This window comes from Euleptes europaea, chromosome 12 (genome assembly GCF_029931775.1).
Source record: "Euleptes europaea isolate rEulEur1 chromosome 12, rEulEur1.hap1, whole genome shotgun sequence".
Taxonomy (NCBI): Eukaryota; Metazoa; Chordata; class Lepidosauria; order Squamata; family Sphaerodactylidae; genus Euleptes; species Euleptes europaea.
Window position 1 is genome coordinate 64,375,240 of NC_079323.1, and position 23,797 is coordinate 64,399,036.

The following is a 23,797-nucleotide window of genomic DNA, read 5'->3' on the forward strand; positions in this document are numbered from 1 at the left end:
TCCCCCTCCCCTCCGGGCTGCGGGCGGCCTCAAGCGAGAAAGGCGCTGTGCGGGGCTTCCTCGTCCGGGCGAAGCGCGTCTAAAGCAATGAAAATTTCTCTCGAGCCTTTCTGAAGAGGGACTCGAGGAGCCAACAGCAGAAGCCAAGAGGCAGCGGGTGGGCTTACCGTGCAAATATCAAAACGGCGGCTGCTCCCTCCGCTGCTTAAGAACCTCCAATCCCCACAGCAGGCCCGCCAGCAGCAGCGGCACGTGGTCGCTCCTATGTCACCCAAGCGCCTCCTGCGCAGACTCTCTCCCGCCCCCCGCCCCTTTCGCTACTCAGCCGGGCCCGGACATGGAAAGAGGCTCAAGGGCTCAAAGAGCCGCATGTGGCTCGGGAGCCGCACTTTTGCGACCCCTGCCCTAAAAAAACCAATTTGGCCCTGGAATACTTCTTTTTAAAAAAATCCTTATTGTGTTTTGTAATATGCTTAGTTATAATAAGCAAGATATCCATAATCATGTGTCCAGGTATATAGAACTTCTGTGCTTTTGCCATTCAAGACTGCAAAACAAGCACTGTCAATTTAATCAATCATCTATAAAAACTCCTCAAATCTATTAGACACTGACCATAATTTAGAAATCTTATCCTATGAAGAGTTATACCCTTCTAAACCCATTGACTTCAATGTACTTAGAAGGGTATACCTCTGCTATGGACTGCATTGTATACATACGTGCAAGAGAGCAACACCGTGTTTATTCACCTGCTGTGATAGGCTGGATTAAAAATTGGCCTTTTCAGTTTTAGAAAGAAACCAGTCTGCTGAACAATGTATGCTGCAGAAAGCACCACAAGTGTAATGTTTAAACAGAGGCAGGAGGGAAATTGCTGTGCAATTGCTGATCTTTGAGGTAGGTCATCACAGTCAGAGAGCAATGGCTGGCAATTTTATTTGTGTACATATTCCCCTTCTGTTGTTAGCAAATATTGACCATGTCAGACTGCACTACTTTGGAGTCTGCAGGGCATTCAGTAGACTCCACCTCCACATCTTCCACTTCTTGGCAGATCATGTGGGATCTTCCTTTTTCCTCTCGGCATGCAAGAGAAAGGTGTGGTAAAAGAGAAGGATTCTTGGCATGCAGGCATGTTTCCTCCTATGAACTGGGTGAAGGCATCAAAATAAATTATCTGCGTCACAATGAGATAGAATGCCTCATCAAAAGTGATGGGACTAATAGAAAAGATAATTGTAGCCACCCCTCTGTTAGAAATAGCAAAAGGTGCATACAATGAAAAGTTGATTGTTACAAAATATTTCCAGGAGTTGATGGAGATGATGCTACCCTCTTCTCTTCCATTCTTCTCTCTATAAATGAAAATCAAGCATGTACCTTTTAAGACATAAAAATATCAGTTCTTCTCAGCGAGAAAATAAAATACTTTACTATGAAAGTGATCTTGAAAACTTTATGGAAAATGTGCCACAAAATTAAAATCATTCTGTGATTCCTGAACCAAATGTGTTTTTTAATTCAGCACATAAGGCTAATAGAGAGACAATAACAGCTGCCCTCACACAAATTCTTCTTGAATATCTGGTTTTCCCATCCCGTTTATGGCTGGAGCTAGTACCATGTAGAGGTGCCATTTGTATGCAGTGGCACACACGATCCTCCTGTATAAATTTAGTTCTCAGGATTGCACCAGATCTGTTTTGAGCTACCACCAACATGAAACTAGAAGTGTCTTTGATAGCAGTGGCTCAAGAAAGTGCTGCTACCAGCACAGGCATCAAAATGTTCACATAAACACCTGGAGTTCACACAAACAGGGCTGCCACATAAGCCCAATGGCTTCTCGTGCTCTCAAGGTTCTCATGCTAGCAACTGCATTCTGCACAACTCCTAATGACAACTGTAAATAAATAAACTGTAAATAAATAAATTATAGGCAGCATTGTGGGAATAATGCAGCCAGTGGGAACTAATTGGCTAATAAGGAAAGGGTTGCTAGGATTGGCTGCTTATTCTTTCTAATCAAAGTTTTATTCCTTTTTTTTTTTCAGATGGTGACTCCCAAAAGTTAACCATGCACTTCTCTCATGCTGGCAAGATCCTCACCATAAATAAAGTACTTTACGTATGATCCCTCAAGTGTGTGCCGTATCAAGCGGCTACCCCTGGGCCCTGCTGGATAAACCAGGCATTTCCACATGGCAAGGTCTTCAAATGCCCTGAATTCATTAGGTATGTGAAATGTCACCCTGGAACAAGCCTTACATGATACCTGCAGTTATTAGCAGCCACACAGCGGTTGCCCCCAGAGCTCATGGCTGGGAAATCATTGCACACAATCTGTTGTGCAAAATCACACAGGAAAAACTTAAACAGAATCCTGCAAATCATATCAAATTTTCTGCTATCTTATCTATGAAGAGAGATGAAAACATTTGGGTGTTGCCATGCTAGCATGCTTGCCACGGTTCACTTACGTTCAGCTTTAGCACTCACTGGTCTTTTATGCATGGGTTGTTTCCATGGTGATCACCCCCAAACCACTTCAGGGCTTCGTTTTCATTATGCACATCTTTTCCAACCTTTAGAAGTCACTTCACTCTCACCCTGCATTTTCTGGATGCCACCAGAAAAGCATCCAGAAAACGCAGGGAAAGAGTGAAGTGACTTCTAAAGGTCAGAAAAGATGTGCATAATGAAAACGAAGCCCTGAAGTAGTCGGGGGTGTTTGCCATAGAAACAACCCGTGCATAAAAGGCCACTGACCTATATAAAAATTCTGCTTGTTTTCCATATTTCACCCCCTTCAACCCCTTGGAATTGAGGGCCCAGGTATTTTTTTTCTTAATAAACACAGAATTTAAGCAATTGTTCTCAGGTCAGCCCTACCCAATAGGTAGCACAAGGTGAGGCAGCAGAATTTCTAGGGCTCTAAATAACCTCTTTCTCCTCATTCCACACATGTAAATGGAGCTAAAAATTCTCCCCGAGAGGCTTGTGAGCTCCAGGCAGCTGGCCTTCGAGGTTCTGTTGCTCAGAAGTTTGTAATGACTGCTTTCTCTCCGTTTGTGTGATAACTGTAATCTACCATGGGAACCAGGCTCGGCTTGGTAACCAACTGTGCCTTTGGTTTTCTGTATATGTTCTAACCTGTCTGTATTCCCCCCAGTAGAGTCCTCGTACCTTCCCCTGCAAGTTCCTGCTACTCACCTTATGCTTCCCAAATAAACCAGCCTCTTAGAATACCCTGTCTGGACATTTGGTGATTGGGATTCAACAGGTGAACTCAGACCTTACAGGGCTGCAATTCAGAAAATAGTTGAGGGGAAAATATAACTCCTCTACCTGTGCTGAATACAGTGAGGAGCTCTGGGGGAAAGAAAGAGATGGAAAACAAACCTCCATTTGTTCATGTATCCAGTCCAGGAATGAGGTGGTGCGACTGTAGACCCCTGGTTTGTTTTCTTCTGCACAGCCGACCCCAAAACTGGTAGTTCCTACCAACTTCCAAGTATGCATAACTTCACATACCAGTGGTCCCCCACTATCTCCCTGAAATATGCAAGGAAAAGGAGTGTTTGTCAGTGTCTCAAAAAAGAAAAATTCATAATGTAGTGAGTATTTATTAAATCAGGTTTGTAAGCATTTATTAAAGAAGTTGAAGCGTTTCAAAATGACAGCAAATTCAAATAGGCAATGGGCTTTTTCTCTCTCTGCTCGATTAGATATTGTAAAGTGCAAAAAAAAAGGGGGGGAAATGTGATTGGTGATCCCCTTTGAGGAATTCTTTGCCTTTATTTGGCCAGCTGTTTTTTTTTACAGTTGTGCAATTGTTTATGTTACCGCACCAAGGCAGGGTGCGCCTTGACATGGACATATTATGTAGCTTAGCCCACAGTACCTGCTCATACAATACCCACCTTTCACATTCCAGAATGACACATCCCTGCTTGCTCTACTAGCCTATACCCATAACTACCTCTACTGTTCTCACCTATCCCTTCAGGCAGGTAGATTTTCATTTTCACTTTATAATGAAAATAATTAGATAGGTACTATTTCTTTGAAGAGGAAGAAGAATGAGTTGCATCCAACCCTGTCATGAACTGAATGAATTCTTCAGATGGTTCTTTTCCACCTTTTCCGTCCATATGCAGCCCCCTACACTTCCTGAAAAGCCACTCCTTAATGCTCAGGAATAGTCTGGGATGTTCCCACTAATCCCTTTTTTCTCTGCAGTTTTCCAATACTGTTACTGAATAGGTTTGCCACCTGCTGGTGTTAAGCACCTGACAGTGCTTGAAGAACTAGCCGGGGAGTTGGCAGGGCTGTTATCCATTATCGTCAAGGCCTCTTGGAGATCGGGTGATATGCCAGATGACTGGAGAAGGGGGAATGTTGTCCCAATTTTTAAAAAGGGGAGGATCATCCAGGGAACTATAGGGTAGTCAGTTTAACCTCTGTCCCAGGGAAAATCTTGGAGCAGGTTGTAAAAGGGCTGATTTGCAAACATCTAGAGGATAACTTGGTGATAACAAGTATTCATAGGGATGCCAGCCTCCAGGTGGGACCTGGGCAACACCCCCCAAATCACAGCTCATCTCCAGACTACAGAGATCAGTTCCTCTGGAGAAAATGGATGCTTTGGAGGGTGGTAAAGCATTGTACCCCACTGAGGTCCCTGTCCTCCTCAGGCTCCATCCCCAAATCTCCAGGAGTTTCCCAACCTGGATCTGGCAATCCCACTCACCTGGTGGCCAGGAGTTTAGTTAGGCATTTGATAAGGTTCCCCATGATGTTTGGATTGGCAAATTGGAGGGCTGTGGATTAGATTTTAGGATGGTTAGGTAGATAAGGAGGGAGGGAAGGCAGTATGGTATAGCCTGATCTCGTCAGATCTCAGAAGATCTGTGCACCTCCTTAGGCCTATTTTGTCTCATTATACTATCTTTCCAAAACAGGGAAGATTCAAGTTTCATCCAGCAAAAGAGATCACAGAAGCAATTTTCATTATTTATCTTCTTTTATTCAGATTTTCCCTTCTCAAGGCTTATTATGATGAGACTGACAGTCCACAGAATCTGCAGGGGAAAGCCAGTACATATGAGTACATCAACTGTGGCCAAAGCAGTTTTATGCATCCTACCTGAAAAGACCCACAAAGCTGTTTTTCAGTGACACACCAAAAACTTTTCTGGAGCTAATTCTGCAAGTGCTAGAGAGTAGTTTGTGTGAGTGCCTTGCTACAGGCTGCTGGGGCTATGTTAGCATTGTCTGGCTTTTCTCTCACAGTCACCACAAACTGAGAATAGATCCTCAGTCCAAGTGTAGCGTTAATTCAACAGATTTTCTGAAACATGTTGTTACATATAGAGCCTCTTAGTTTACTATTAATCTACTTAATGCACTTTAGGACATGACAATTAAACAATGTTCCTACCTGGCAGGAGTCTACGCCACCTTTTAAATAACCTGCACAGAGCATTGAAGAAGCTACAATTCCTCCATAAACCTCTCGGTGGTTGCACACCTTGTTAGAAATCAAAGGGACACCAGCATAATTCATGGCTTCTGAAGTGTCACCTGGTTCAAAACAAATTACATTCTCCATTCAATGTTAACAAAACTACCACTTCTTAGAAAGTAACTCTGTGTAGTAGCAGATGCAACTTAAGGAGTCATTCTCCCTCCCCCACTTTCATATATATTTGTTAATGGAAGAAAACCAATAATAGAGCACATTGTTTAGGTGTGGATGAGCCATTTATCCCATACAATGCTTTAAAACAGTAAGACATTATCTACAAGCATATTTATGGGTTGCAATATAGAGCTGCTATTTATGCTTTCCATTTCACTGAGATCAGTGGCACCAAATGTGTTAAGTTCCAAGTGGAGAAGGAAGGAAAAAAGGGGGCTGCACCAAAACAAAATGAAAGTGAAGAAACAGTTGGAGCAAGAGAAACAAGTAAAGAAACAGTTGGTGCAAGGGAGATAATATTTCTGGAGACATGGAATTTCCCACCAGTACCATAATTTGAGGGTAAAGGGGGATGGTTCTACATAAATATCAACTAAGAAGTCTGTTTCTGTGTTGTGGTCACTCTGAAATCGTCCTTATTTAGAAATCAGTTACAGTGGGTATGTCTTGACTTTTCACACCTGAAAGATTTTCAGTTAATAAAAAGTCAGCATTTGTTTCAAAGGCTAAAATACTTACCTCCTTCTTCTGTAGCTCCCCATCCTGATATCCAACACATTTTCCCTTCTGGAAAATATTCTCCAAAATTAGGAAGACAAATTGGCTCTATAAAACCTGTGTAAAAACAAAAAAAAAACCCTGCTCTCCAAACTTGCAGTTCACAGATCTGATCTTCTTATGTGATATTCAAAAGACAGCAAAATGTAGTTTTATAGGCTGTGTATATTTATGACACTTAAACCCACAGTTCCTCTAAAGAGCTCACTGGCAGTTACCTGTGGTGCCAAAGTGGTTTACCATATAGACAGCATACAAGGTGGCATCATATGCTGAGTATTTTGGTTGCATGCTGACATAGCTTCTCCAGAAAACATTATGAGACCTAGGTAGTTAACACGTGGCTAGGCTGTCATTTGTTTGTCCCTGTTTTGTCTCGTGCTTTCCAATCCCAAAAAATTGAACGCATGGGGCAACAAGGACAAACAAATGGCGACCTAGCCATGAAGAAGGGGCCCCTTCCCCGCCGGGAGAAGCCACTGCCCGGCCCTGGTGGCAGCAGCAGCTGCAGTGGCGGCACCTTTCCACCCCTGGACCCCATGCCTCTCTCTCTCCCCCTCTTCCCCGCCTCCTGCACCCTCCTCCTTCTCCCCCCAGCCCCAGCTGAGGTTTCAGCCCAACTTCCAGCAGGCCAGAGCCCAGAGCCCCACCGTCAGATGTGGAGCAGTGGCGGCTCCTGGAAGTGTGCAGCATTGGTGCCAGAAGGAGATGCCGCCACTCCGCCTCTGACAGTGGGGCTCTGTGGTCTGTGCTGCAGGCTGCTGGAAAGTGGGCTGAAACCCCAGCTGGTGCTGGGGGGGGGAGGAGGAGGGAGCGGGAGGGAGAGGGGGAGAGAGAGAGGTGCGGGGTCTGGGGAGTGGAAAGGTGCCGCCGCTGCTGCTGCTGCCGCTGGGGCCAGGCATCCCCTGGCTTGGAAGGGTCCCAGAGTGGGGTGGAAAACCTGCCGAGGGGCCGAGGAAGAAGGGGGCCTGAAGGAGCCACCACGCTTCCAATGGTGGGGCTCCATGTGCCCCTCCACCCCACCGGCCCCCAGTTTGGAAGAGTCCCGGAGGCTGGGGGAGAGCCTGCAGAGGGGGTGGCGAGGAAGGGGTGCCAGAAGGAAGGAAGGGGAGTCAACCCGCATGATGAAACGCACCAGCAAGCACTTGCTATTTTGTTTTAAGTAGGGACAACACTGGGCTTGTAAAACCAGGTGAAGTTTTGCGAGGGAAGTAGGTTGGTGCCGCAGGAGGGAGACGATCGTGCGTTTGATCAACAGAGATTCGCTACATTTGCAAGAGACTTGGAAGACAAACAGCCATGCGTTTTCAACCCTAGTCTTATTGCTGGGGCATGAACTCCTCTATATGTCACTAGAAGTTTCATCCTCAGTGCAGATATATCACGGATCTAGTTCTTTCATTATTAGTGACAAGAAGAATCTAACGTTAAACACAGAAGAAAAAGAAATAAGAAAGAAACAGTAAGAGATTTAAAATTACCATTAAGTACAAGTGGATTGGCCAGCTTAATGAGCGCTATATCATTCCTCATTGTTTTGGGTTTATAATTTTTATGGTATATAATTTTGTCCACTAAGTATGGATTAACAGAGTTTTCTTCCAGTGTTACAAAGCCCACTTGCACACTCCAAGCACTAGGGAAATATAAACTGAAACAAATGCATTAGAAGGAGAAAATGTTAGTACCTCTCAACTTTTAAAATTCTCTGCCAAAGCTGTATGACACATGTTTGGCCTTGATGCCAAATCACCTATGGCACAAGCACTCATGTCCAGCAATGACACACATCCACAACTATCATAAAAGTACCAAATTTAAAAGACTTAGGTATAATGGCTTGTTATGAGTTCTTGTTTTTTTAACTTACGAGGAGGATTCCGTGAATACCTGTTGGTTTGGCTCATGTCCTTTTTGCTGCTGTTTCAAAGATCAGTTTGACTGTCAACCCATTTATGACTGTTCAAAAGGTTGCATCAATGTATTTCCTCACAACAGTGCAGTACAGTGCAATCAGCTTTTCCTCTTTTAGTTATTTTTAAATGGTAATTGCCATAGCACTATTGTAACCTATCATTCTAACAACGTATTCTTGTGATCTCTGAACTCCCAATTTCCATTAAAAAAAAATTAAGTATGTAGCCCTTGTCCTTGCTGAGTTATATGGGGAAATGTGCTGTCTGGTTGGTTTGCTTTGGTTGAAAAACTAATACTTCATTCAAGGGCTACATTATTTTCTGTGACTGATTGCAAAGGAAATCTTGAATATAAATGAAGAGTCAGACCACTGTCTTTCAATGTCAGTATGGCCTACTCTGAGAGACTCTATAAGGTCTCAGGAAGAAGTCTTTCACATGTCCTAATACCAAATAATTTTTTTAACTGGAGATGCCAAGGATTAAAACTGGAAACGTCTGCATGCAAAGCAGATCCTCCACCACTGAACCAAAGCTATCCTTGTTCTTCATTTTTCCTCTTGCTTCATTCTCAGTACATGAAGCTGCCTTATACTGACTATCTAGATCAGTGGTTCCCAAACTTTTCGGGCCACCGCCCCTTTGGTTCCACAAACTCAACCCCAGCGCCCCTTACCCTATCTTATAAAAAGCATTATTCAAAATAGGGGTTTGCATGACGCACTAAAGAAGATAATAACAATAAAATTTCAAAACAGTAATGATTAATTGCACATCTATTCAAAATAAAAATAAAACTTTTTAGTTGGAATTTAGTCAACAAAACTGATGAACTTGATCCAATGGTACCAGCTCTTCAAAGTCTGGAAAAAAATTCTGATAGGTTCCACCTATTTGCCAGCATGGTGCCATAGCTTGATCTATTGTAAATTAGTAAAAAACACAGTTGAAGGGGCCCACCTCTAGTGCCCCCCTAGGTAATCCCACTGCCCTCCAGGGGGTGGTACTGCCCTCTTTGGGAACCACTGATCTAGATCAGTATTGTCCACTCTGACTGAGAGCAGCTCTCGTTTCTCAGGCAGAGGTCTTTCATCTAATCTTCTACCAGATACTTTTAACTGGAGATGCCAGGGATTGAACCTGGGATCTTTGGCATGCAAAGTAGATGCTCTGCCACTGAGCCACAGCTAGTTTGGAGCACTTTTACGTCTTTTTGAAAAAGACATGAAGCGGGTCAGTGCGTTTCAGTGCCTATGCCCTTAGAATCGACCCCTTTCTGAGAAGAAGTATGTTATCTTATTCAGTTAGACTCCTAATAAGCAGGACTCAACTTATTGTACAAAAAGTACTTTTTATTTAGTGCCTCAATTAAAATATAAATATGTGTATGTATGTACAGTCTTAACATATAAAGTATGTATGTATGTAGATAGATACAAAGTCTTTAATGTTACAAAAGTTCAGACATAAGTCTTAAACATATTTCATGTTACAAGCAATCTCTAAAGCAATCTCTATCTTAAACTCTAAAACCTTCCTCTGATTGTGGCTGGGCCAGCCTCAGACCGGGCAGCAATGCTGGATAAGCGTTTCTGGCATCTTCTCTGCCCTGGACTTCTGCCTCGCTCGCTCTCTCTCTCTGGGCTCCAGGCTCTTGTCCTGCATCCTCTTCGGCTGGCCCTTCCTTTCCCTATTTATTTCCCTTTCCCTAATTTCCATCACCTGCCCCTTTCACCCTCCACCCTTTCCCCCAGGTGCTCCTTTTCCCCCATTACCTGATGCTTCCCAGTGTCCTTGAGGGTGGGGCCTTTGCTCTGCCTCCTGCTCTGGGGCTTCTTGTGAGTCATCTGCCTTGGTTACTTCCTTGCCATTCCCTCTTGGCTAACTGGAGCTGACCTTGCCGGTTATGGGCATTACATTGATTCCTTCCCCAATCTGGCAGCCTGTGGTTCTGGTAGGCTGTTGGCTGTGAGGGGGCAGGGGCGGTGATTGCACTGTGCAGCAGGGTCACGAGTGCAGGTGGGCAAGCGGTCAGCACTTGTTTCCCCTGCTGCAGGTAAGCAGGGTCCCCAGGGCTCTCCTTCTCTCCCCTTGCTCTCCCATCCTGCTGAAGGGGTTCAGGGGAGTGGGGGCAGCGGTGGTGGCGACCACCACCTTCAGGTTTGCTGGCCCTGTCTTCCTTTGCTGCTGCAGCTTCCATCCCATCTGCAGTCCCCTACCCACCAATCAGCTGCCTTGGGAGAGACTTGCCACTCTTTGGTACTGGGCTGCCCCATTTGGGCTCTCTCCTCCCAGCGGGTCCTGAGCCTCCTGGGCAGCGTCTGCAGGTGCAGCCAGGCGGTAGGCTGAGGTGGCCGCGTCTGCCTCACTGTGCTCGGTGCTGGAGTCCGGGTACTGTTGCCAGCATCCAGGTACTAGCTGGAGATCTCCTGCTATTACAAGTGATCTCCAGCCAATAGAGATCAATTCACCAGGAGAAAATAGCCACTTTGGCAATTGGACTCTATGGCATTGTAGTCCCTCCCTTCCCCCAAACCCCGCCCTCCTCAGGATCCACCCCAAAAACCTCCCACCGGTGGTGAAGAGGGACCTGACAACCCTCAGTCTGAAGATGATGCGCCTGCAGCCGCTTCAGCAGCCACAATGTCAGCCGACCCCAGACACATTTCCAAGGGTAGCACCATGCAGCCAGGGTCAAATACAAAGGTCCTTCCCACACAATTATTGCTCAGTTGAAATCAGAGCAAGAATTTGGTGGAAAAGCCTTGTGCAATTGGTCCTGCCCTTGTGGGTCTGTGTCTTTCAAATTCACAACAGTGCCATGAGGGGGGGGGGTCAAGGAAAAGCAGCTCCCATACTATTACTATAGAAGGCATCTCCATAAAATTTATTGGAGGGTGAAGGGAGCAGGGATGCCTTGCAGCATTACATAAGAAAAACAAATAAAAATGGAGCCCACAGTACACAATGGAGAACATATATATAACCCAGGCATCAAAGTTCAATATTGTCATTATATGAAATGAAACTAAATGTGACAAGAGTTCATCTGAATGTACCATGAATCAAAGCCACTCAAGGTAAATCAACCAAAACTGTGATAACATAGCAAACTAAGAAGACTTACTCATAAACACAGTGAGCGGCTGTGACAATCCACCATGACGTGATGACAGATCCACCACACAAATGATATCCTTGAAACTGGAGGCTGGCCTGCCAAGGCCACTGTTGGGGCAAAGATGCGTTTCCACCAACTATACGTGGGGAATACCTGAATCTATTGCCACACTCTATGGGAATGAGAAGGTGGAACAAAATGGGAGATGGTGTCAATGATAATGAAGTCTTATCCATGTGAGATATGCATATATGTTTTTTTAACTCTCTTAAATAAAAAAACTCTTAATTTTTTTAAAAAACTCTTAAGAATAACTCTTATTAGAGTCAGACAGACAGTCTAATATCCATTCCTCATAGCTCATTAAAATGCTCCATATTTACTTCTGGTGAGTACAAAAATTCCAAATGTAACTGCTCCCTTTTCTTTCAACTCACCTGGCAGCACTCCATAAACATTTAAATCTTCTGTAAGTTCTAAAATGTCATTTACTGGAAAAAAAACCTTTCTGCAAGATACTGCCATAGTAAACAGGACAATGTTTGGCCATTTACGCAGGGGTATTTAGCTCGCAATCCCTGCAGGACTGTTTCAAGGCTTCCTAGGCATTATTCATGATTTTACCAACTTTCAAAAGTGACTTCGCTCCCACCTCATTCTTTCCCCGAGGTTCTAGGATGCAGTTTTATCACAAACTTAAATTCTGCTTCGAGGCAAGAACAAGGTAAATCGCCATCATTTCCATTCATAGTCCTAACTGGGTTTCTCTCCCCACGCCCATTCTGGCTTCTCCTTCTCATGTGTCTGTCCCTCCCATCCAACCCCTTCACTCAAAGCAGGAATGCTAGGAGGCTGTTTATTGTTTATTTTCACTGTGAGTACAATCAGTTTCAGAACTCAGCCTGATGGATCAGGGAGGGAGGGGTGTGGGGAAGAACTTGGGGGAAGATGGGGTGGTGGGTGGCTGTTCCTTGAAAGGTTCTGCAAGAGGAGAGAAATGGGGGAGACCCATGTGGGGGGGGGCAAGAATGACAGTGGAGGAAGTTTTTTTTAATAAAAAAAAATGAGAATGCCCAAAAAGGGAGTGAAACTTTGGTGAAATGTGTAGGAAGACACCAACTAGAGAGAGGCTGCAAAGGCTGGAAGGCAGCTCCTGGTAGGGAGCTGCTGAAGAAAGGGGGGAGGAGAAATACCCAGCTTTGCACAAAAACACACACAGACAGAGAGCAGTCCCTTTAAGAGCTGACCCGCCCCCTCCAAGTAAACTGCAACAAGGGTGTATTTTCAAAGGAAGGGACTCAGAAGCTCCGTGGTTCACTGGGTATGCATAATTAATCACAAGGTACTCCTGGAATTTCTTCAGGTGGGAAAGCCCCCATGCATATGATGTTTGAGAATTCAGATCAGAAAACTGTGCTGCAAACCAAACACAAACTTCCCCTGCATAAATGGCCTAGAGTCATAGCCCACCAGGAAGTTCTACTGCACAAGATCCTTTGCTACACATAGGAGCGACCATTCTATTGCACAACTTCAAATTCCATTCATTACCCTGGGTTTGACACTGGAGAACTTCTCTATGATCTTGGGCTTACAGCTTTCATATCCTTCCCCAACTCTTGTTGGGAAACTGAAGTTAGATTTAGCTTTGTTATTATCCCAAGGCACTTACCCAAACATTTTAAGACAACCACATTTCCTGAGGCACACTCGTCTCTGAAATGAAAAAAATGACAAAATGTAAAACATATTTCTTCCCACGTCCCCTTTGTTCCTTCAACCACCAAACACCTTGAAATTAATTTGGGTTACAGCCAAAACTTATGCAGGTTCACTCAGAACTAATTCTGGTAATTGATGCATGGGTACTTGGACTCACGTTTGCTCTTGAACTGACTCAGTTGTTCCTTGGAGTTATGCATGAGTTTTCTGTCCAGTTGAGATGACCTCATGGCCAGCCCTCGCAAATCCCAGATCTTCCCATTGCTGTGAAATCCTGATTCTTTTATTTCTCCTGAGATCAGCCCAGGTCAAATCGTCCTCCTCTCCATGCATAATCCAAAGTGTGGGAGAGTGGAGCTGGGGGTGGGGGAACTTTTCTTACAGTAAGCACTACTGCCAATTACAAAGCAGCGTTTCAGGGGGCGGGGACTCAAATGTTTCCTGGTTTTTCATCTCCCAGCTGGAGTTCTTTGTCACATAAAAATGGGTTTAAAAACTAAGACCAGCTCAGAACTTTCCAGAAAAGTCGAGATTGTCTGCCTCTGTCAAAGGCCGCCATGAACAAGGACCAGGCTTGGCTTGCTATGGAGGAAGGGGTGGGAAGGCTAAAGACGGATTCCACCCCACCTCAGCCTAGAGTGTGCGATATCAGTGTTAGGACAGTGAAGAAGACCACATGTTATGATATGCTTGGGGTGAAGCTAATGCCTCCCAAGAGGAACTGAAGAAAGCCTATAGGAAACTGGCACTGAAATACCATCCTGACAAGAATCCTAATAAGGGTGAAAAGTTCAAGATCTCTCAAGCTTATGAAGTACTTTCTGATGTCAAGAAAAGAGAAATGTATGATAAAGGTGGTGAGCAAGCTATAAAGGAGGTGGTAGTAGAGGTGACTTTGGATCATCTATGGATATCTTTGACATGTTTTTTAGAGGAGATGGAAGAATGCAAATGGAGAGGAGAGGTAAAAATGTTGTTCATCAGTTGCCATTAGAAGACCTCTACAATGGAACAACATGAAAACCTACTCTACAGAAGAATGTGATTTGTGACAAATGTGAAGGCCAAGACGGTAAGAAGGGTGCCGTGGAATGCTGCCTTAATTGCAGAAGGATAGGCATACAAATAAGAATTCACCAGATAGGACCTGGAATGGTTCAGCAAATTCAGACGGTATATATGGAATGTCAGGCCCATGGAGAGCGCATCAGTCCCAAGGACTGGTGTAAAAGCTGCAATGGAAGGAAGATTGTTAGAGAGAAGAAAATCCTGGAAGTTCCTATTGATAAAGGAATGAAATATAGTCTAAAGATAATTTTTCATGGTGAAGGGGACCAAGAACCAGGGTTGGAACCTGGAGACATCATCATTGTCTTGGATCAAAAAGGCCATTCTTTGTTTACAACAGGGGTGGGGAATCTTTTTTCTGCCAAGGGCCATTTGGATATTTATAACATCATTCGTGGGCCATACAAAATTATCAACTTAAATATTAGCTGACCAATACGTTTCTACATGGCGCGGGTGGGAAAGGGTTAACACAGTTTCTTGGGTTCCTAGCAGCTCCATAGCTAATAACTCTTCTGCAAGGGGCAAAAAAGGTTCCTTTTCTTGGCAAAACAAACTCACATCTGCCTTGAATAGAAGCTATTCCTGTCCGCAGGAGGGGATGGATCACCAGTCTTAGATCCTTCTGAGCTAGAGATCTGCCAGCACCCACAAAGGGCCAGACCAAATGATTTCACGGGCCTTAAATGGCCCCTGGGCCTGACGTTCCCCACCTGACGTTACAAGATGGGGTGAAGACCTGGTCATGAGCATGGATATTCAGTTGGTTGAGGCACGCTGTGATTTTCAGAAACCTATTGCGATGCTGGATAATCGAACCATAATCATTACTTCTCACCCTGGTCAGATTGTCAAGCATGGAGATATTACCGTATTTTTCACTCCATAAGACACACTTTTTTCCTCCTCAAAAGGGAGGGGAAATGTCTGTGCGTCTTATGGAGTGAATGCCGGCTGGGTGAGTGCGCGTCGGGACGGTGCGAGCCGGCGTTTCCCGCCCCGACGGCCAGCTGGGAGGCGGGCGGGGCCGCACAGAGCAGGCTGGGCGTGTGCGCATCGGAACGGCGCGAGCAGGTGTTCCCTGCCCCAATGGCCAGCTGGGAGGTGGGCGGGGCCGTACAAGGCCGGCTGGGAGCGTGCGCATTGGGACAGTGTGAGCCGGCGCACGCGCCCAGCCTGCTCTGTGTGGCCCCGCCCGCCTCCCAGCTGGCCGTCGGGGAGGGGGAATGCCAGCTCGCGCCATCCCGACGCGCACGCGGCCAGCCGTCATTTACTCCATAAGATAAGTTTTTAGAGGAGGAAAACAAGATTTTTTCTTGTTTTCCTCCTCTAAAAACTAGGTGCGTCTTATGGTCAGGTGTGTCCTATGGAGTGAAAAATACGGTAAGTGTGTGCTGAATGAGGGCATGCCTATCTATTGCAGACCATCTGATTATTGAGTTCAAGGTAATATTTCCAGATAGTGTCTTCCTTTCTTCAGATAAGCTGTGCCTATTGGAAAAGCTGTTGCCTCCAAGGGAAAATATGGAAGAAACTGAAGACATGGACCAGGTAGAGTTGGTGAACTTTGACCCATCTCAGGAAAGAAGGCACCATTACAGTGGAGAAGCTTATGAAGATGATGAGGACCATCCTAGAGGTGGCGCCCAGTGCCAGACAAGTTAGGAAGGCCCCATGAGTTCCCTTGTGCTACCTGTATCGTATGTCAGTTGTGGATGAGTGAAGGACTGCAGTTGCTCAACTCTTAAACTTGCCATTGTCCCTGTAATATTAAATAATAAGTAGTTTTTAAATCAGATTAATGAACTAAAGCAGTAAATGCTACTTCAATCAAGTAGGATGACATTCATATTTCCATATGGCCTCCTGAGAAAATCCAGAAGCCAACTTGCTCAGGCTGTTTTTGTGTGTGTGTGTGTGTTTTAAAGTTTGTGTATCGTCATTGTATTGTGTGCAAATCACTTAGTATTCAGTGATTTCTGTTTAGTATTAAATTATATTCCCTCTTAAGTATGCACATGTATTTATGATTCATGTTAAGATGTGAAATTAAAGGTTTTGTATAATCAGCTTTTAAAAAAGGGTTTAAAAACGAGGATTGGGTTTCTCCCCCCACCCTCCACTCCTTTAAAAGAGCTCCTTTTTGTGAAATTGATTTTACCACAGCATTAGGGTTTTCGGGGGGGGGGGTGCTGAATGTTTTTCTCACAGTAAGCACTACAGCCAATTACAAAGCAGAATTCTCAAGGGGCGGGGAGATGCTTCTGGATTTGAGCTTAGTTATTTTTGCTGGTGCATAGCAATTTTTGAATTCACTAGAGAAAAGTGTGGGTTTTGCCTAAGATACATAAAGGGAGAATACCCCCTCCAGGACGCCCCATAGTTTCGGGCATAAATGGACCACTTGACCACATCTCCAAATATCTGGAAAGTCATTTGCATAAATTTTCTACAGATACACCATCTTATATTTTGGATTCCACGCATTTTATTAAGGATATTGAAAATCTTCCTAATATGCCTAATATAATAATAGCCACCATGGATGTAAGGGCTCTTTATACTAATGTTTCCTTAGAAGAGACCCGTGAAATTATAGAAAGACTACTCGCGAGTAGAGCAGACCAAACACCTCCGACCCATTATTTAATGGATCTGCTGGACCTACTCCTGGAGAACAATTATTTTAGGTTTGGTGAAGAGATGTATCAGCAGATCAAGGGAGTAGCGATGGGGTCAGCAGCGGCTCCATCGGTGGCAAATATCTTTATGATTTCTTTTGAAAAGAGGTTTATTTTTTGTAATGAGGTATTTAAAAAACATGTTCTATTCTTTCGCCGTTTTGTGGATGATCTGATCATGTTATTTGACAATCAAGAGAATTGTAATGTGTTTTTGGAACAGCTTAACCAATACAATGAGCATATTCAGTTTGATTTTCAGACCGATCATGACAGTCTACCATTTCTTGATGTAATTGTTAATGTTGACTCAGTGGGAAAGCTTTGGGTAGCTCCCTATAAAAAGCCCACAGATAAGGGAGCTCTGTTACATTATAAGTCTCATCATCCCTCCTTTATGAGGAACAATTTACCTTATGGCCAGTTTTTAAGGTTAAAAAGGAATGCAACACGCACAGAGGACTATATAAAAGCAGCATCAGAATTGGAAGACACCCTTTTGAGCAGAGGTTATCCACCACATATCATCAATAGTGCACGCCTTCGAGCTGATGGGATAGATAGGTCTACTCTTTTTACTTGCAAGAAACGTGATAAACAGAATTTAACAGCTTCTTTACAATTTACACATTTGGCAACTAAGATAAAACGAATCATTTATAAACACTGGCACATAGTACAGAGCATTGCAGGATGTGCAATACCACCCTTGATTGGTTTTAAAAGAACGGGCTCTTTAAGAGACGCGCTAATACATACAGATCTCAATGTAGCACCTCCCACCACAGGGGCTGTTGGACATCATCGCTGTGGATCATGCGCAGTCTGCCGGTTCTCCCTCCCAGTAAAGAGTTTCACAAGGGAAGACACTGGCTTCACATATGTACTGCGTCAATTTACAAATTGCTCCTCTGCAAATGTTATTTATTTAGTCATTTGTATGTGCAAATTAATTTATGTTGGAAAAACCACACGCCCCCTTAAATTAAGAATTGGGGAGCACAGGTCCAGAATAAAAAATCAAGTATTAGAAGCGCCCCTAGTGGAGCATTGGTTGAAGTGCAAACATACAGATAGTGACTTTCAGTTCTTTGCGGTTTGGCAAGCAACACCTAAGAAGTTCCAGAGATCTAACATAGAACGAATTTTAAGTCAGCAGGAAGCACGCTTTGTGCAACTCTTTGACTGCATATCCCCTAAGGGGTTAAATATGGCCAATGATCTTACCTCTTTCTTGTAAATTAACACCTGCACCTGGGATCGATCCTAATGAGTAATGCAGTAAGCATTTAAGTATACTGCCTGTATGGAATTAATTGACTGGAAACAAGAAAGGATTCTTGTCGGGTTGACACCACACAAGTCACTGTGTATGAAAATTCATTTATGATTGTAAGTATAATTGTAATTATATTATATATGTGTAAAATAATTAATATTACAATGCTTAGAATGTTAATTTATAGTTCTATTTAAATAATTTATCAACAGACCAGCATTCTGATATTTCAAACAAATGCTGAGGATACAAGGGACGTTCTGAGAGAGGATCCAGACGTCATAAATATATGTCCTTCAGGGTAGCTGAAGAAATATTGAAACAGGCAAAGATACCGGAATCCTGTTCTACCCAATTGGACTCAAGGACATTTATGGACAATATATGCATAATTCATGAAAGAAAGACACCACAAGTCAATTGCTAATTTCTGTTGAATTTGATTTTTTATGAATTTTGCCTTGTTGTATATATAAAACTGTACATTTAATTTTGTTGATTGAAAAGGCACTATGAAACCTCCAGGTGGTGGCTGGAGATCTCCCACTATTAACAACTGATCTCCAGGCAACAGAGATCAGTTCTCCTGAAGAAAATGGCACTTTGGAGGGTAGACTCTATGACATTATACCCCATCCCCTCCCCACCCTTCTCAGGCTCCACCCTCAAAATCTCCAGGTAATTCCCAACCCAGAGCTGGCATTCATAATCTATCTATCTTCCTTCTTCATCATCATCTTCAAAATATTCTGTAAGAATAACCTTTATTTCTGTAGAAGTGAGGCAATGGCTTCAACACTTAATCTTTAATTTGTACACATATTAGTCAACCCTACTTTTATCTATATGGGTGCTCATGGGTCATAATGGAGCTGAAATCTGCCCCCCTCACCCATTCCCTTCTGGACTTCAAAAGATACAAGTAATGCTGAGCACAAAACAGGATGCCTGATCATTACTCCCCCTGGGAATATTCCACTTCAGGGGAAGAATGGAGTTACTGGACCCATTCATAGGAGGTGGAGAATAACAGCAAAATCTATTGTGACTCCCTTAGCATTACTTGCAAATGACTGAGGGTTAATTGGGGGAAAGGAGAAGGACGTTGACCATGTCCTTTATTTCTGGGTGGGGTTTTGCTTTATTCTAGAATAGGATGGAAAAGCATCTGAAACGAACAACTTTCCCCCTGTAATTAGAACCTGACCAAAGGTTCTGCTGAATGATATTCCATTTACCAACGAGGAAGTGGCAACGAAGGCCAGGAGCACAGATGCTACAAAACAGCACGAAACAATGGCCATTAATGCACGGCCAGAGAGTTGCTGCACCAGCCCCTCTCCCGTCGCACGCTTTTCAAATCCGCAAGCCCCAAACTGTCCGCCCCAGAGGGGGCTGAGCAGCGCTCCCCGCCACTCTCTGTCCCTCCTGCGCCTGGCGTTTCTTCTCCCGCAGCCATGAGAGGTGGCGGCTGTAGCAGCAGCCGGCCCGCAGCCACCGCCCCCTCTCTCAAGCCCTCCGACTTGCCTTTCTTCTCCCATGTTTATGAATATATGTTGTGTTTTGGATTTTCCCAAAAATAGAATTATTATTTTCTATAATATTGTTTTCTTTTCCAGTTGGTATATTTCACATTATATTATCTTGGAAGCCATGTGCTGCCATTTATTATAGTTTCTACTATTTCCAGCATAGGTATTTTCTTCTCCCATGGCTGAAGGTGGGGTGGGGGGGGGGAGAGGAAAAGCCGCACAGACACGCTCAGAGCTGGAGGAGAGGGGAAGCCAGCAGCAGGTGGAGGCTGCGGCTGGGGAGCGCAGTGTGGGAACCAGGGAGCCGCCGCAGTGGCGGCGGCTCCCTGGCCCCCACACTGCACTCCCCAGTCGCAGCCTCCACCTGCTGCTGGCTTCCCCTCTCCTCCCCCAGGGGGTTGGAGAGAGAGAGACTTGACCCAGGCACCCAACATGCATGGGCGAGCCCCTTCCTCCGTTGCGCGCCTTCCATTCAAGTCCCCATAACAGAGGCAAGGGCTCTCCCGGGGATGTAGTGCAAGGGGGAGGGGGTCACCATGCGCTTGCGCGAAGCACGTGCATGCAGACCTCGCCAATTCGCTGCATCCCTGGGAGAAGGGGGGGACGTGCGTTAATGGCCACTGTTTCACTTGCAGGTTTGTAATGTTAGAATCTGCCGTTCCTTGGTCCTATCCCAGGAGAAAGCGTTCTCTTCCACTGATTAGACCAGAGGTAGATCTCTTTAGCGAAGCATCCAAAACCTACCTCAAGAAAGTTGCATTCTGTGGAGATGTTGCCTGATCAGGCGATAACCAATGATTTGCAGTAACAAAGTACCTCAGAAACTCATCTTCAATGGCAGTCACAGAGAGGTAGCCTGAACTCTCAAAGCTGCAAGTGAATTAAATAGCAAATTCCAATAAAAATTAGCATTAATTTTATCAATCCCATTTATTTGCCCCATGCTTTGCCATTTCTAGATGCCCCCCAAAGTGTGCATAACACTGTTTTAAACATTATTACATTAATAAATCAGCCCAATATTAAATTAAAATGTACAATTAAAATGTACACAAATCAGTACAACAACGTGCAACCAGGAAACGGAAAGAGATGGCCTAATTCAGCCGGAGTGGGGCAGAACCTGAGGAAGAAGCATGCAGCTCTTGCTGCTCTTTGTAATGTTTGCCTGACATGATACTGTCACATGATGCCCTTCCCCATCCCAACAGCCCTAGCGATGTCAAGCAGGGATGGGGAAACATATAGCATGTTATACAGAAAAGGGGGGAAGAGAAATGATATGGCTCCATTTCTCTGTCTTTTGTAATATATAGTTCTGTTCTGAATCACTACAGGCTTGCTTGGGCAAAAATAAATAAAAATTCTCACACTCCTCTTGGAAACCATTCAGGTTCAGATGAAACACTTCACTTATCTCCAGTCTTTAGTTTATAGCAATGTTCTAAGGGACATCCATCTTATGATATCTTACTTAAATGATATTGCTTCAACAGCCAAAAGGACACAAGCAGCGTCACACTAATATAATCCCCCAAATTACCCCTTTTTACATTTAATTACCACCCACAAAATTTTAGCCACTAATAATGTAATTCTTTTATTGGTACCAAATAACAATCATTGAATTAAACTTTGTGGGGAGAGATAAAATTTATAAAGTAAGAGTTGCTCTAAATATTTTCAGATCATCCCAATGACGACAGTAGAGCAAAATATGTTCCAGGTTCTCTATATGGCCATCCTTACATACACAGCTTCTATCTGAATAGGGAATGCCTGCAAAGAGCCCTAGACAGGAAAGCATTCAGCCTAGCCAACATAAACACTCTTCTATATTGAGATACTGTTAAATGAAAGACATATTGTGGAATGGACTTAGAAGGGATTAAACCACAAGTAGCCACAAAGTAAATTTACCATGCCCTCTCCTGTGTACTGCTAAAATCAAGAGATGTCACCCTAGATTTAATTTCATTCATCTTGAATGCCTCCTTTGGGTTAAAACCCAGCTGCTGCAATCTATTAACAATAACATTTTCCCAAGATAATGCTGATTGATCTTTTCCAATAAGGCTTAAAAAACCCTCTTTACACACAAGGACTTATGGTATAATAGAAAGGCTCTTTGCCATGCAAGAGCCTCCAGGGATTGATTTCTGGCCCAATTCTGCTCTAAGGGCTACCCCAGAAACACAGGTCGGCATCCCCATAATGAAACAGAGAAATTGTGTTAATGATTGATCGATGCCTTCATCAACCACATCAATCAGGACTCCAATACCGTACAGTAATTGGGGAGTCACCTTGGCATTAAAAGCTTTAATTGCTCCAGGTATATAATTCCCGCCTCTGGAATAGAAAAACCAAGGCATTGCTCAAAACCTTTGCTTTGAATTTAATATTTTAAAGATGTATTTTCCAGTTTAAATTAGCCTGGAATGTAATACCCAAATAATTGAATTGTCTGACTTGGTCGACATTCAATCAACATTCCAGCTATAAAAAGGGATCTTTCTAGCTTTAGGAAAAAAACATGATTTTAGATTTTTGGGTATTGATGGACAGGCTCTCTTTCGAACAATAATCAGAGAAGGCCTTAAGTGTTTTATGGAGGCCTATTGGAGAGCGGGAAAGGAGCAAAGTATTGTCTGCATAAAACAATAGCGGTATTGTTTGGTCTGCCAGTGAGGGGGGGCATGTATCGAATAGAGTGCTAGAGAGGAAGCCAAATCATTAATACATAAATTAAACAAAAGAGGATCCATATTATGATACCCAGATAGCCGATATGGGGCTGAGGCTAAGAAATAAAAGCTTGCCTATGAGTGCCAAATAAGTTAATAGCTGAGGCAAGATTAGAACCGTCATACAGCTGGGAAGCTCATATACGAAGTCATTACATTACCAAAATTCTCAACTGGACCAGTCTAGTTGAGTTTCATCACAGCCCAGAGGAAGCCCCAGAGGACCTTTCAATCTTGGGCACCTTCAGTCTTGCCCATCACCTTCCTACCCTGACAAGTACAAACCAGCCCACCTGCACCTCCAGACACATGTCATACCCCCATATTTCACCCTGTGCTGCATCTAAAGCATCTAACCATGCACTCCTGACCAGAATGTTTGCACTGAGCTTAGGAGGCAACGTAGTGGCACTACCTCCTAAGGAAGTTTCGGCCGGGCCAAAACCTCTGCCCGGCACCAAAAAACCGTGCAACCCACATAGGGTTGCACAAGAGATATGCTACCTAAAAGGTGGCGTATCTCGGCCGGGAAAAAGGAAGCATTCCCGAGCCATCACGGCTCAGGAGGCTGCCTAACGGCAGCCCCGCCCCCCGGCCGGCACCGTGACGCCCCAGGAACGCCTCCCGGGACACCACCGAGGCCGTTGCTGGCGTCTGGACACTGGCAGCACGCTCTGGCGGCATCCCAGACTGATGCTGCCATGGCAGCAGCCAGCAACCAGTGTCTGGCCCTGCACGCCAGTGCTGGGGCCACAAAAGCTGGCGTGCGCCACCCGGATGCCAGCACTTTGGGCCCTTGCACCGGTGCGGTCCTGGACGCTGGCACATGTCAGGAATGTACTTTATGCCATCTAACAAAAATAACATTCAAATGTAAAAGCAATTAATGAAATGAGAATTTTACAGATTAGGAAGTCATTGATGTTAATAAGCACTTCATGGCAAAACCAACCCAGCTGGTCTCACTGTCGTAGTTCAAGCAGTGGGGTGTAATAAGGGGGACTTCACTTATAAGCAACATTTTGACAGACACAAATTTCTTTTTAAAAAACAATTTTTTTAAAAAAAATTCCATTATCATTTGGCAAGACCTGTATTCCTATTCTTATGCCGTACCTTGAGAAACCCAAGTATTTACATGTAATGCTGCCGTAGTTGCTTTTCCAGTCATCTGAACACACCGTCCTCCACATTCCAAAAGCAAACACCTGCAACACAGCCTTTTGGCCACTCAGCCTCACTATAGGATGCAAAACAAAAGTGGTGGTAAGGAGCTAACGGAAGAACCAGATCATTATTGCCATCTACGTGGTGCAGGATGCTGGGCTGGGACTGGAGTCAAATCCTCCCTCACCACTAAACGGTGACCTTGGGTCGCTCATTCTCTCTTAGCCTAACCTACATCACAGGGTTGTTGTGAGGAGGGAAGAACTATATACAGAGCCTTGAGCTCTTTGGAGGAAAGG

General features: G+C 44.3%; 1 protein-coding gene and 1 pseudogene across 1 annotated transcript in view; one reads left to right on the top strand and one right to left on the bottom strand.

The window, feature by feature from the left end:
* Window positions 1–1,300: 1,300 nt before the first annotated feature.
* The window catches only part of TMPRSS3 (transmembrane serine protease 3), a 36,222-nt gene continuing 13,725 nt past the window's right edge, over window positions 1,301–23,797 (bottom strand). Inside the window, exons 6-14 of the mRNA XM_056858132.1 lie at window positions 23,448–23,571; window positions 20,329–20,454; window positions 12,975–13,018; window positions 11,309–11,474; window positions 7,747–7,916; window positions 6,227–6,322; window positions 5,447–5,589; window positions 3,406–3,558; window positions 1,301–1,358 (exon numbers count right to left, since the gene is read on the bottom strand). Of these exons, the coding sequence (XP_056714110.1) occupies window positions 1,332–1,358; window positions 3,406–3,558; window positions 5,447–5,589; window positions 6,227–6,322; window positions 7,747–7,916; window positions 11,309–11,474; window positions 12,975–13,018; window positions 20,329–20,454; window positions 23,448–23,571 (1,049 nt within the window). The 3' untranslated portion in view covers window positions 1,301–1,331. The remainder of the gene's footprint in view (window positions 1,359–3,405; window positions 3,559–5,446; window positions 5,590–6,226; window positions 6,323–7,746; window positions 7,917–11,308; window positions 11,475–12,974; window positions 13,019–20,328; window positions 20,455–23,447; window positions 23,572–23,797) is intronic.
* Window positions 13,893–15,957, top strand: LOC130485019 (dnaJ homolog subfamily A member 1-like; annotated as a pseudogene).